Consider the following 12,035-nt stretch of genomic DNA (forward strand, 5'->3'; position numbering starts at 1 on the left):
ATTGGCTATTTACCTGTCTCACAAATGTGCGCTAAACTACTGTTTTAAAATGATATGTGTCATACTTTTGCAAACGACGCATAATCCGGACATTACAGTAGCTAACTAACTTGATTGTAAATCTGAGTTCTGTTGATTGGTGCTATACCGATACTACCATTTATGACCAATAGAGGTCCTAGTTTCCCTATTATTTTCAATCTCCGCCGGGAGCTGCAAATAAGCCTGTTTGCCTGTCTGGCTCAATGTTGGCAAAACACCCCCTCCTCCTCTTTAGTCTCACTAGGAAAAAATGGCGGACAAGCACTAAATCCACATCTGAAAATACACAAACATTACAAAGCAAGGTAAACATACTTCAGAATATTATGCACTCTACATTTAGTTCAGAAATATGGATAGAAGGCCGTATTGTCTGTTATTTGCACGCTGATAGCTAGTTGGTATGCTAACATTGGCTAATGCTAATATTTATAATCAGGTCAACGATTGGTAATGCCAAAAGGCTGGCATTTGAACCTCTCACTAGCTAGCTACATGCTGCGCTCACTGAATATGTAGTCCAGTTAGCTTGATATGTAGGTTGCATGGATGTCAGCTTTGCACAATCAAATATTCGCCTTGGAATCAGTCAATACTCTCGCACATGCACTGCAGTGCAAGCATAACGTAATGTGTTTCACGTTCTGGTGTGTTGTTCCTTGTGGGAAGTCCTAACACATGTGCATGTGTGTTTAACATTGGCATTGTAATTTGAATTGAACTTCAAATCAGATCTAGCTCTTTCAGGCACTGCACATCTGACATAGTTTACTTTGAAACGATTCACTTACTTATTAAATCAAAGCTAGCACAATATAGTAGGGCTAGTTGCCGGGTTGAATGTATTAGCAGGCTACAAGCTAGATAGCCCGCTATGAAAGTCCTGTCATTTTTCCCCCCAGCGAGAGGGAAAAGGAGGGAGCTGGTCGCTTTTATTTGGACGCCATCCCGTCTTGGCGCAAGAAAAAGGCGCACTTCTATTGAAAGAAAATCAACTGTAGGGACACGTTTCAAGACTGTTATGAGCTCTTAAGGTATATTTCTAATATATTTACTAAAGTGTTGGTCATGGTATATGTTTTACTTTGATATTTGACTGTAATTAAGTGTTAAACTCTGCGTGGTTACTTTTATGTCAACTTGAACGCGGCGTTGTTTATGAAATAGTTATATTTGTAAATTGTTATAATTTGTTTCTTTTTGGACACATTTGTTAGCGACATACTAATAATTAAATGCTAAACATGTTAGTTTTATCCTTGCTTGATTTAAGTTCATCAACTTACTTCGCTATGTTTTAGAACATTCCGTAGACTCTGTTTATTTTTTTTTAACTCCGATGGATTCATTCTAAGTATATTTATTGCTGTCTTGTGTAGGACTACCCTAGATTTAAAAGGAAATCGTCTATGGTGCATCTTGAAGAACAGTGATTTAATGTGTTTGTCAGTCTGACCTGGTGACCCTATATGTCTAAGTTTACCTGGTAACAGACAAGTAACCCGAGACTTAGAGTTAGGGGTCACAGACAATTAGGCAAGCCCCCCAGACTTCGGCTAGACCCATTCACACGTAGGGCTGCATTGATAAACACTCAAGTTGGTTCGATTTTTGATCAGTAGATTACTCAAATCTGAAGAGGCATGAACTGCTTAGTTTGTATGCGTTGTGGTTTCTTATGGTGCGAAACCCATTCTGTCTCTAGTCTTACTCTTCTACTTTAGTCAATACTGTCTGGGAGGGGTGAGTGCTGAACCTCCTGGAGGTGTGTCAGTCAGTCAGCCCGGCTGCCTGAGCAAGGATAAACGACCTGGGCCATGTTGACAGTTGGGGCTGCCTTTTTGTTGTAACCTGTGTCTGTAGCTTCCCGACTCACCCCCTGCCCTGCCTGTTTGGGACAGGGAAGACCAGAAGACAAGCCAACAGGACTGGGAAACCACACGGGCCAGCCACACAGATATGTCCTATAGATGAAGAAGCGGCTCCGTGTGTGGATGTTAGCCTCGCGTGCCAATCTGGTGAAGTGTACCGTCGTTTTTTCATTTGCCTTACGTGACGTTTGTGGGGATCTGTGTCTCTCTGTCTGCTCTCCAGAGAGGAGGAGACTGTCGCGTGTGGAACTCGGGTCTGTATTACTGGAACATGAGGAAGCCAGTGCCACAGAGAGGTGAGAAGAGGGTTACTCTTTAGCCGTGCAGAACGCTCGTTAGTTATTCATGTACTGTAAACAGAAGGTGCTGAAGCTCATCTTCAGTCTCATAGCTGCTTTTGATACCCTCCCTCCCTCCCTCCCCCTCTCTTCAGTTGCTATTGAGTGGAAAGATGCCAGACGGATGAAACAAGCCAGAAGTGGCCGTCCCTCCAGAGTCCCCTCGCAGTATCAAGGAGGTACACAGGCGCCCCACGCACGCCGGCACGCACGCCCACCCTGCGAAAGCTACACGGCATCCCACAAGCCGAGCGACGCGTTGTTTGCACACCCACGGCAACGTAAACAAAGTAGTCACAGGGGCTCTCTGTGGTTCTCCCTGTAGGGCATTTCAGTTGGGATAAGTACCTGAAGGAGACGGGAGCAGCTGCCGCTCCGGACCCGTGCTTCAGACAGGTGAGCCTTCTCCCTGCCTGGCTACACCCCAGGCCCAGGCCGAGCGTTCAGTTCTCTCCCTCCCTCGACCTCTCCCTCGGGGGGGGGGGGGGGCAGGCACCCATCCGTGACGGTGAGGATGGGTGCCTGTGTGTGTTTCCACATACAGCCATGACCGGGCAGCTCGCCTCAGATCAGATGTTTCTTCGAGGGCGGGGGGGGGGGGGGGAGCTTGTGTTTCAGACGCCTTTGGCGTCGCTTGGTCTGTTCAGTTGACTTCTGTCCGACTCAGTTCTCTTACTCGAACTCTGCCCTCTCTCTACCAAACTCTGCCCTCTCTCTACCAAACTCTGCCCTCTCTATCTGTCCTCTCTATCTTATTCAGCCATTTCTCTCAAACTAACTCAGTCCTCTCTAACTGACTCAGTCGTCTCAAACTAACTAACTCAGTCCTCTAACTAACTCAGTCCTCTCTCTCTAACTAACTCAGTCCTCTCTCTAACTAACTCAGCGGTCTCTCTAACTAACTCAGTCCTCTCTCTTTCTCTAACTCAGTCCTCTCTCTAACTAACTCAGTCCTATCTATCTAATTAACTGTCCTCTCTAACTAACTCAGTCCTCTCTCTCTAACTAACCCAGTCCTCTCTCTCTAACTAACCCAGTCCTCTCTCTCTAACTAACTCAGTCCTCTCTCTCTAACTAACTCAGTCCTCTCTCTCTAACTAACCCAGTCCTCTCTCTCTAACTAACCCAGTCCTCTCTCTAACTAACTCAGTCCTCTCTCTCTAACTAACTCAGTCCTCTCTCTCTAACTAACTCAGTCCTCTCTAACTAACTCAGTCCTTTCTAACTAACTCAGTCCTCTCTCTAACTAACTCAGTCCTCTCTAACTAGCTCAGTCCTCTCTCTAACTCAGTCCTCTCTAACTAGCTCAGTCCTCTCTCTAACTAATTCAGTCCTCTCTCTAACTAACTCAGTCCTCTCTCTAACTAACTCAGTCCTCTCTCTAACTAACTCAGTCCTCTCTAACTAACTCAGTCCTCTCTCTAACTAGCTCAGTCTTCTCTCTAACTAACTCAGTCTTCTCTCTAACTAACTGAGTCCTCTCTAACTAACTCAGTCCTCTCTCTAACTAACTCAGTCCTCTCTAACTAGCTCAGTCCTCTCTCTAACTAACTCAGTCCTCTCTAACTAGCTCAGTCCTCTCTCTAACTAACTCAGTCCTCTCTCTAACTAGCTCAGTCCTCTCTCTAACTAACTCAGTCCTCTCTCTAACTAACTCAGTCCTCTCTAACTAACTCAGTCCTCTCTCATTCCACCTGGCGTCCCCAGAGCCCTACCCCCCCAGTGAACGAGTTCAAGGCAGGCATGAAGCTGGAGGCCCAGGACCCGAGGAACACCACGTCCACCTGCATCGCCACCGTGGTGGGTCTGACCGGCTCGCGGCTCCGCCTGCGCCTCGACGGCTCGGACAACAAGAACGACTTCTGGCGCCTGGTGGACTCGTCGGAGATCCAGCCCATCGGCAACTGCGAGAAGAACGGCGGCATGTTGCAGCCACCGCTGGGTGAGAGAGAGGACGGGTCCCTCACGCAGACAAACCCGCGCTCAAAGCCGCCTTCAGTCTCATTCCCAGCGACTCGTCCGGTTTTGCGGATGTGCTTGGAATTGTGCCATGTTGATTGTCCTCTAGATGTCAGTGTGGAGCACAGGCACTGGGTAGAGTTCTTACACCAAACCCAACCTGTTGCTGCTCCATGAGAAGGACCTTTTGAGGAGGGCCTCGGTGGCATGTGAGCGTGGACAGACGTCTCACAGGCTGTGTCTGTCTCCTCAGGTTTCCGGCTCAACGCATCGTCTTGGCCCATGTTCCTGCTGAAAACACTGAACGGAGCGGAGATGGCCCCGACGCGCATCTTTCACAAGGTAGCTGTACACAGCACAGGCACCCCAGGCCCTGCCATGCACACAGGGTAGCTGTATACAGCACAGGCACCCCAGGCCCTGCCATGCACACAGGGTAGCTGTATACAGCACAGGCACCCCAGGCCCTGTCATGCACACAGGGTAGCTGTACACAGCACAGGCACCCCAGGCCCTGCCCATGCACACAAGCCTTTTGTTCTATCTCTAAACTCAGAACACACCGAAACAGACACTCTCTTATCTCTCTCCTTTTCTCTCTCTTTTTTGTCTCATAAACACTTCATACCTAGTCGGAATCCTCCAAAGTTATTCAATTCACACACACACACACACCGATGTAGTCGTTCATGCTGAAGCTCCATGCCTGACCCCCCTCCCTGCCCCCCAGCAGGAGCCCCCGGCCCCGGAGAAGAACTCCTTCCAGGTCGGCATGAAGCTGGAAGCGGTGGATCGCAAGAACCCTCACTTTATCTGCCCGGCGACGGTGGGGGCGTTGCGGGGCACGGAGGTGTTGGTCACCTTCGACGGCTGGAGGGGCGCCTTCGACTACTACTGTCGCTATGACTCCCGCGACATCTTCCCCGTGGGCTGGTGTTCCACTACCGGGGACAACCTGCAGCCCCCCGGAACCAAAGGTAGGCAGATGTGGCGGGGGGCTGAATTTGGGGGTGGCGGGTAATGGATACAGACGACTTTGTTTAATAGGCTATACGTTTTTAATTTTTAATTTGAAGCGGTTTCAAAGCGTTTTTTGTTGTTGTTGTTGTTGAAGTGATTTCTTTTTGTCAACATTTCTGTGAGAGGTATATAAAGCTATATTTGGTGGCTGTGCAGTGTGCCTGGCTGTTAATAGGTTGAAGGAGGAGAGAGGAGTTGAGGTGGTGATACACTGTGTCTAACTGTTACAAGGTTGACGGAGGAGTCGAGACACTAGGAGGAGTTGTCCAGCCCAAGGGCTGAGATTTACTATCGGGGAGGACAAAGCGAGCCATAGAAATCTGATTAAATGTGGGAACTGGAGAGGGGTGAGAGGTTTACTGGAGGTCAACATGTACCCTCCTCCCCACCCTACTATCCTCCCTTTGTATTTTATGGCAGAAGGAGGGGAGGGGACTGAGGTAAGTGGAAGACTAAAGATCTTTGGCGCTGGAGGAAAGGAGGGAGGAGAATAACTAGATGAACAAGGGAAGACGGGGCGAGAGGGAACTTTTGGAGGAGGAAGAGAAGAAGGCGAAGGAGTGAGAAAGGGAGGTAAGATGGCAGAAGAGCGGGAAGGAGGAGAGGCTGCGAGGCTGGAGGAGATGTATTTTTGGGTGCCTGTAACCCATCCAGCTGGCACGGGAAGGTGGGGTTAAGGAGTGGAGCAGGGCGGGGGGGGGGAGCAGAGCAAACCCTCCTGCTGGGCCCCCCCGTTGGCAGCCTGGCAAAGTTGTCAGCCGGGGAGCGGGGCACCCCAGGGAGAGAAAGGGGAGAATGGGAAGAGAAGAAAGGAGAGCAAGGAGGGTGAGGAATAAGGAAGCTGTACGCTGTGAAAAGCAGGCTGTTTACACAGCCCTGTCAGCAACAGCGCCTGGGAGAGAGGGGAGCAGGAAGAGAGGAGGGGAAGGACGAGAGCGGAGGAGTGTGGAGAGAGAGAGAGAGAGAGAGAGGGGGAGAGAGAGAGAGAGAGAGGGAGAGAGAGAGAGAGAGAGAGAGAGAGGGAGGGGCAGGAGAAGGGGAAAGGGTGAAGGAGAGGACAGGACACAAAGCTGGGAAGAGAGAGCTGGGCTTCACTGAGTAGAAGGGCAAGTAGGGATAGCAGGGGTGGAATGCAGAGAAGCGGATTTCCCTCAAGGTTCATGAATCGTGGCTGTGGCAGTAAACTTGGATTTTTCTTCGGACTGGGATGAAAAGGAGCAGTTTTTTCTCGACCAAAGAAGTGGTCACACGGATAATGATACCGAAGGCCAGGTTTTGATGTGTGTTCGTGTCATAGACATGGGCTAATGGCCCCCCTTGTAAACTTACCAGGGAGTAGATTGTGGACAAATACCTTTACAGTTTAGTCTGTGCTGGTTACGCTGCACTGAAACATCAAACTGCTTCCCTTGACTAAAAGTGTGTGTGCGCCCGCATGCCCGACTGTTTGCCGGTGAGTTTGTCTATAACTTTCTAGAGCTTGATTGAGGTGCTGGGGTTAGTTCTGGTTAGACTCTATTTTGGTTCCGTTCAATTCGGTTCTTTCACTTCAGTGCCGTCGGGTCCAGATCAGTTCTTTATTTGTCTCCTTGAAATAACAGACTGAGCGGATCCAAACGGACAAGAGGCAGGAAAGCGAGGGAGGGAGAGAAACTGAGATCGCAAGTGAACTCGCCGAACAGGAAGTCTGGAGTGCTCAGCAGTGTAATGCGAGTTCAGGTCTCTTTCTGCCGTCTCCCCTCTTCCAGGGTCTGGATCTCCTAACCCTCCCTTCCTCCACCCCTCCCTGTTCCCCCTCCCTTCCTCCACCCCTCCCTGTTCCCCCTCCCTTCCTCCACCCCTCCCTGTTCCTCTCCCTCACTCTCCCCCCCCCCTTTCCCTCCCTCCCTTCCTTATTGATCCTTGTCTGACGAGCCAGGAACAGTGGCTTTGTGTGTGGAACACAGCAGAGTGTGGGCAACACAACCAACAGAAAAGATGAACTGGGTCACAGTTGCCCTTCCATACAAAAGCTCCTCTAGGCTATTACCTGTAACGCGATGACCGAGGCTGCTCTGATGCATTGTCAGGGACTGAGGGGTGGTTAGCAGAGGGTTACCAAACAGATGACCTCTTCTCTTCAAGCTGCTTGAGCCTGAATCAATACCACCCCTATTCCATAGATCCGTCAAGAAGACCGACGGTTTGCTAAGTCTTTGTCGTCGGTTTTAAATCTCGCTCATCTCTCCCCTCCCTCCCTCCCTCCCTCCCTCCCGTCCTCCACCCCTGTGCAGTAGTGTTACCTAAGACCCTCAGCGCGTCACCAGACGGCACGGTGGAGGGAGCGGCCATGCCCCCCACAGCGCCAGGGCGGCCCCCGGGCCAGAGGGGACGCAAGCCGGGCCGCAGGAAAACCAAGCTGGCCACGCCCTGGGGCCAGAAAGGACCCACACAACCCACCGCCAAAGGGCTGGAGCCCATCAAGATACCCAAGAAGAGAGGCCCCAAGCCAGGGAGTAGGGTAGGTCGCAGGGGGCCCCTCGAGGCTGGGAGAGTGGGGGCTGGAGGGGGATTCAGATTTTAGTGGCTTGTATGTTGTCGTGTTTTTATCTATTTGTTTTTCGGCAGATTCTGTTTGTTTTGGTCAACGTTGCACTTTGTCTTCCCCTTTTTTCTCCCTCCCCTCCCCTCCCTCCCTCCCTCCCCCTCTCTCTCTCTCTTTCTCTCTCTCTCTCCCCCGCTCTCTCTCCCTCCCCCTCTCTCTCCCTCCTCCTCTCTCTCTCTCTCCCTCCCCCTCTCTCCCTCTCTTTATCCCCTTGTCTCTATATCTCTTTCTCTCTTCATCTCTCTCTTCCCTAGCTGGGCTGGGCTAAGCGTGCAGCCTGGCTAGAGGGGGCCATGGTGGGCCCGGGGCGGCCGGTGTCACGGCCCAGAGGACGTCTGCCTGCCAACTGGCCCGAGAGGATGGCCCTGCAGCAGGCCCAAGCAGAACCCATCAAGATCCCAAAGAAAAGGGGGCCCAAGCCAGGCAGCAAGGTGACAGACGCAGTCCCAGATATTCCCACCTTCCTTACTCTGTCCAAAACAAACCTGAAGTGCTGAGGGAAATGCTTGTATCTGATAAGTGTGTGTGTGTGTGTGTACATGGCAGAGGAAACCCCGGGTGGTGCCCGACCCTGTGCCCACGTCTCCCACCAGCAGCACCCCAGAGCCAGACACCAGCTCTGTGCCCATGGACAACGCCTCCATCCCTAGCTCAGCCCTGCAGGCTCCCACTGGTACTGCACGCTCCGCATCGCTTTCCTCACGCATGACATGCAGGTTTCACACGACTTAACCCCTCTCCCTCCCTCCCCCTCCCTCCCTCCGTCCAGTGTGTGTGTACCTGAACAAGTATGGGAAGGTGGGGCCCCACCTGGACGTCCGGCGGGTGGTGCTGCTCCCGGACCACTTTGGGCCGGGCCGGGCCTCCTCCGTGCTGCAGCAGTGCGTGCAGGCCTGCGTGGACTGCGCCCACAACCAGGGCACCGTGTTTGCCTGCCTCAAGTCGGGGCACGGCGGAGAGGTCATCTCAGGTGAGGAGGTGGTTGAGGCTGGGGAGGGGTTGTGAGAGAGGCGAGGGGGGCTTGGGGACGGAGGGGGGGGGGATGGAGGAGTGGGGGTGACGGGGGGACCAAGGTGGATTTATGAACTTCTAGTGTTACTTCTAGTCTTTTTTTTTTTAAAGCTGGAATGGGCCTTAGAGCACTTCTTATACAGCGAATCCTAAGCTAGCGATGTCTCTATGAACTCAGGTGTGGTTAGTTACAAATGGGAGCTAGCTATGAGGTTGGAGGGTCTCACGCCAGTGTCCGCTTTCCGGTTCATCCTTCCGGTTTAACCGACAGCTCTCTCCCGTGTTCCAGCATACTTTGACCAGCAGCAGCACACGCTGACCCTGCCCACGGTCAACAGCGTCACCTACGTCCTCCGCTTCCTGGAGAAGCTCTGCCACAACCTCCACTGTGACCCGCTGTACGGAAGCCAGCCTGTCGCTGGAGGAGGAGGGCACCACGACAGCCGAGTCCACTCAGGTCAGTGCGCGGGCATGGGCTACACCAACACTAGGGGTGGGAATCTTTTGGTACCTCACGATTCGATTCGATTAAAAATCCATTCACGATTTTTCAGAGATTTTTTCTTTTTAAATCACACAAATATAAAATATATATATATATTTTTTTTTTATGGATTCACGTAAATTTGTGAATTGATCTGAATCGCTAGCAGACTGAATCGCAATTCAAATGTGAATAGATTTTTTCCCCCACCCCTAACCAACACCCACCCACACCAAAGGGAGGCACGGGCACACATGCATGTGAGGAACACAGAAAGTCAGATGAGGCTGTAATGTGGCCTGGCCTTTCCCCTTCCCCAGAAAGACGAGGCTTCGCCGAGGGGCTGACGACGGGGCCGGGCCGGGGGGCTAAGAGGTTCCTGCAGGACTCCTACAGCAGCCCCCTCTCCCACAAACTGGCCAAGAGCCACCACCTTTCGTCAGAAGGTACGTAGCCAGCATGGACCAAGAGGCACCGGAGCACAGCATGTATAGCCTAGCGTTAGCTAACCACACCAGGAGACCTGGCGTTAGTATGGAGAAGGTCACGTATTAGTCTGATGGTGGAAAGACAAATTTCAAACCAACTCTAATGTTGCCAGATTGCTTGAATTCATCCTTTACAGTGTGATACAGCAGTGGTTTAACATTGTCTTTGTCCCTCGCCCTTTCGGGCCCTCTCTCCTGTCTTTCTTTCCCCTTCTCTCTCTCTCTCTCTTTCTCCTCGCCTCCCCATGCGTACGTGCTAGGCGACTCCTTCCTCCTGGAGAACGGCGTGGGGGTGCCAGAGCACTTAAAGAAGAGCCCCCTGTCCCCCGGCTCCACGGGGGCCCTGCCCCTGGGCCTCCGCTCGCCCGGAAAACTGCTGCACCTCAACTCCGCAGGTAAGACCCACGCACGCACGTTGATTATGAGGCGGAACATGTCAACTCCCACATGCTTACCTCAAACTAGCTTGCGGGCATCGTCTGTTGCAAGCCAGTCAAAAAACCTGGGATGCGTCAGCGACGGCCAATCCAATACGACAGGCCGTCATCGACATCAACGCATTCGCAAAGGATTCTTTTTGTGCTGTCGTAGGGTAGGGTTCTTTGTGGAAATGTAACAGCAAAAAGATGGTTGACACCACAATGTATGCCAGTTACATTGATCCCCCTTCCCTCTCCCCATCGCTTGCGTCCTCGCCCGCCCTTAAGGATCCGGAAGTTTCCGGGAGAGCCCCCGGTCCAGCGGCCAGGACCCCAACCTGTGGACGATGGAGGAGGTGATGCAGTACATCCGAGACGTCGACCCCCTGCTGGCTCCACACGCTGACCTGTTCAGGAAACACGTAAGTGTGGACCAAGGGGAAGGGGGAGGAGAACGAGGAGGAGGAGGAGGAGGAGTGGAAGGAGGAGAACAGGTGGGCCAGGCCAGACCAGGAGGTGTGCATGTGGGCCGGGCATAGCGAAGGGGAATTAGTGGTACGATCTGATGTTAAACCTCTTCCTGTTGAGCATTGGTGCAGACTGCATTGAAGTAAAGCTTGGCTGTGAGAAGCTGGCGAGCACTTCCTGGTTCTGATCCTCTTCCTGGTTCTAATCCCTCCCACTCCTCTGTCGCCAGGAGATTGACGGGAAGGCCCTCCTATTACTGCGCAGCGACATGATGATGAAGTACATGGGGCTGAAGCTGGGCCCTGCCCTCAAGCTCACTTTCCACATTGACAAGCTCAAACGCCCCTGATGACGTCATCACCCTCCCCCCGCCCCCCAAATGACTGTCCTCTCCCTGCAACCCTTCACCAGATAACAGTATAATATTATGCACTGCATACAGGAAAATACTGAACCATTACATGTAGCATTTACTGCTTGGTAGCTCTGCCCGGCTTCATGTACCCTTCCTGCATTTGCCTCCTCCCTCCAACTTTTTGATTCAAGATTTTCGTTTTTTTTTGTGTGGCACAATCCAGCCTCAAGGCAGCATGGGATATGCAGTCTCCTCCAGCTCTTCTCATGCCCCATCATCTTTCCCACCCCCCAGTATCTCTGAACTACATTTCAATCAAGCCTCTGGTTGAAGGTGATGAAGAAATGTCTGCAATTTTACTGTAAAGACCATTTTAGGTCTGTTTTGAATCTCGTTTGTTGACTTTCGGTCCTGTACATTTCTTTTTTGTACCCCCTGAAAATAAGGAATCGCATCGGCCGTTTTGATGGTCATTTTTTTAACTTAATATTTGTTCTGAGCTGACACTACGTTTCTCCTAGCTATTGGAAATGCCTCTGGTCGACGTCTCATTTTGAGGCACAGTTTTTTGAACTGACACTACCACATTTCAAACCTTGTTATTCCAAAATACTGCCATAATGAACTGTGTTGCTTTTACCTTGTTCTCGATGTTGTTTACAATGACGGTGTCTTGTCTGTTGTTATTTGTACTTTTTTCATTTTTATACTATATTATTAGAGTTCATACATTGAGAGCATTATCATACTCAATAATGTTCAATAAATATATAACAAGTCTCTTTTGTAAGGGTTTCTTTGTATATTGTTTTTTGTGTGTGTTTTCATTTTCATTTTTACATCAATGACACTTCCTCAGTACTATCACGTGAGCCTCCTATTGGCTGGAGTAGAGTATTCAGATCTACTCGTGACCGACCATGGGCATATCAAAAACTTGGTGCCAGATTACCTCAAAAGCACATATTTGTGCAAAATGATTCGAGATTGCAGGAT

At 51.0% G+C, this 12,035-nt stretch overlaps 1 protein-coding gene across 3 annotated transcripts; it reads left to right on the forward strand.

Annotated features, from left to right (window-relative positions):
- Positions 1 to 230: 230 nt before the first annotated feature.
- LOC134023462 (polycomb protein SCMH1-like) lies at positions 231 to 11,818 on the forward strand. 3 transcript variants are annotated; one of them, XM_062465604.1, is made up of 16 exons: positions 231 to 347; positions 2,137 to 2,209; positions 2,347 to 2,430; positions 2,577 to 2,647; positions 3,959 to 4,193; positions 4,464 to 4,552; positions 4,941 to 5,187; positions 7,504 to 7,730; positions 8,069 to 8,245; positions 8,361 to 8,487; positions 8,584 to 8,784; positions 9,115 to 9,282; positions 9,630 to 9,755; positions 10,058 to 10,192; positions 10,505 to 10,638; positions 10,914 to 11,818. In XM_062465604.1, the coding sequence occupies exons 1-16, from the start codon at positions 246 to 248 to the stop codon at positions 11,031 to 11,033; spliced, it is 2,316 nt and encodes a 771-aa protein (XP_062321588.1). In that variant the 5' UTR covers positions 231 to 245; the 3' UTR covers positions 11,034 to 11,818. The 3 variants fall into 3 exon arrangements, with proteins under 3 accessions (XP_062321588.1, XP_062321589.1, XP_062321590.1); XM_062465605.1 differs by having other exon boundaries at positions 4,944 to 5,187; XM_062465606.1 differs by lacking the exon at positions 231 to 347 and adding an exon at positions 915 to 1,076.
- Positions 11,819 to 12,035: the final 217 nt, after the last annotated feature.

The sequence above is a fragment of the Osmerus eperlanus genome, chromosome 7 (genome assembly GCF_963692335.1).
Source record: "Osmerus eperlanus chromosome 7, fOsmEpe2.1, whole genome shotgun sequence".
In the NCBI taxonomy this organism is placed as follows: domain Eukaryota; kingdom Metazoa; phylum Chordata; class Actinopteri; order Osmeriformes; family Osmeridae; genus Osmerus; species Osmerus eperlanus.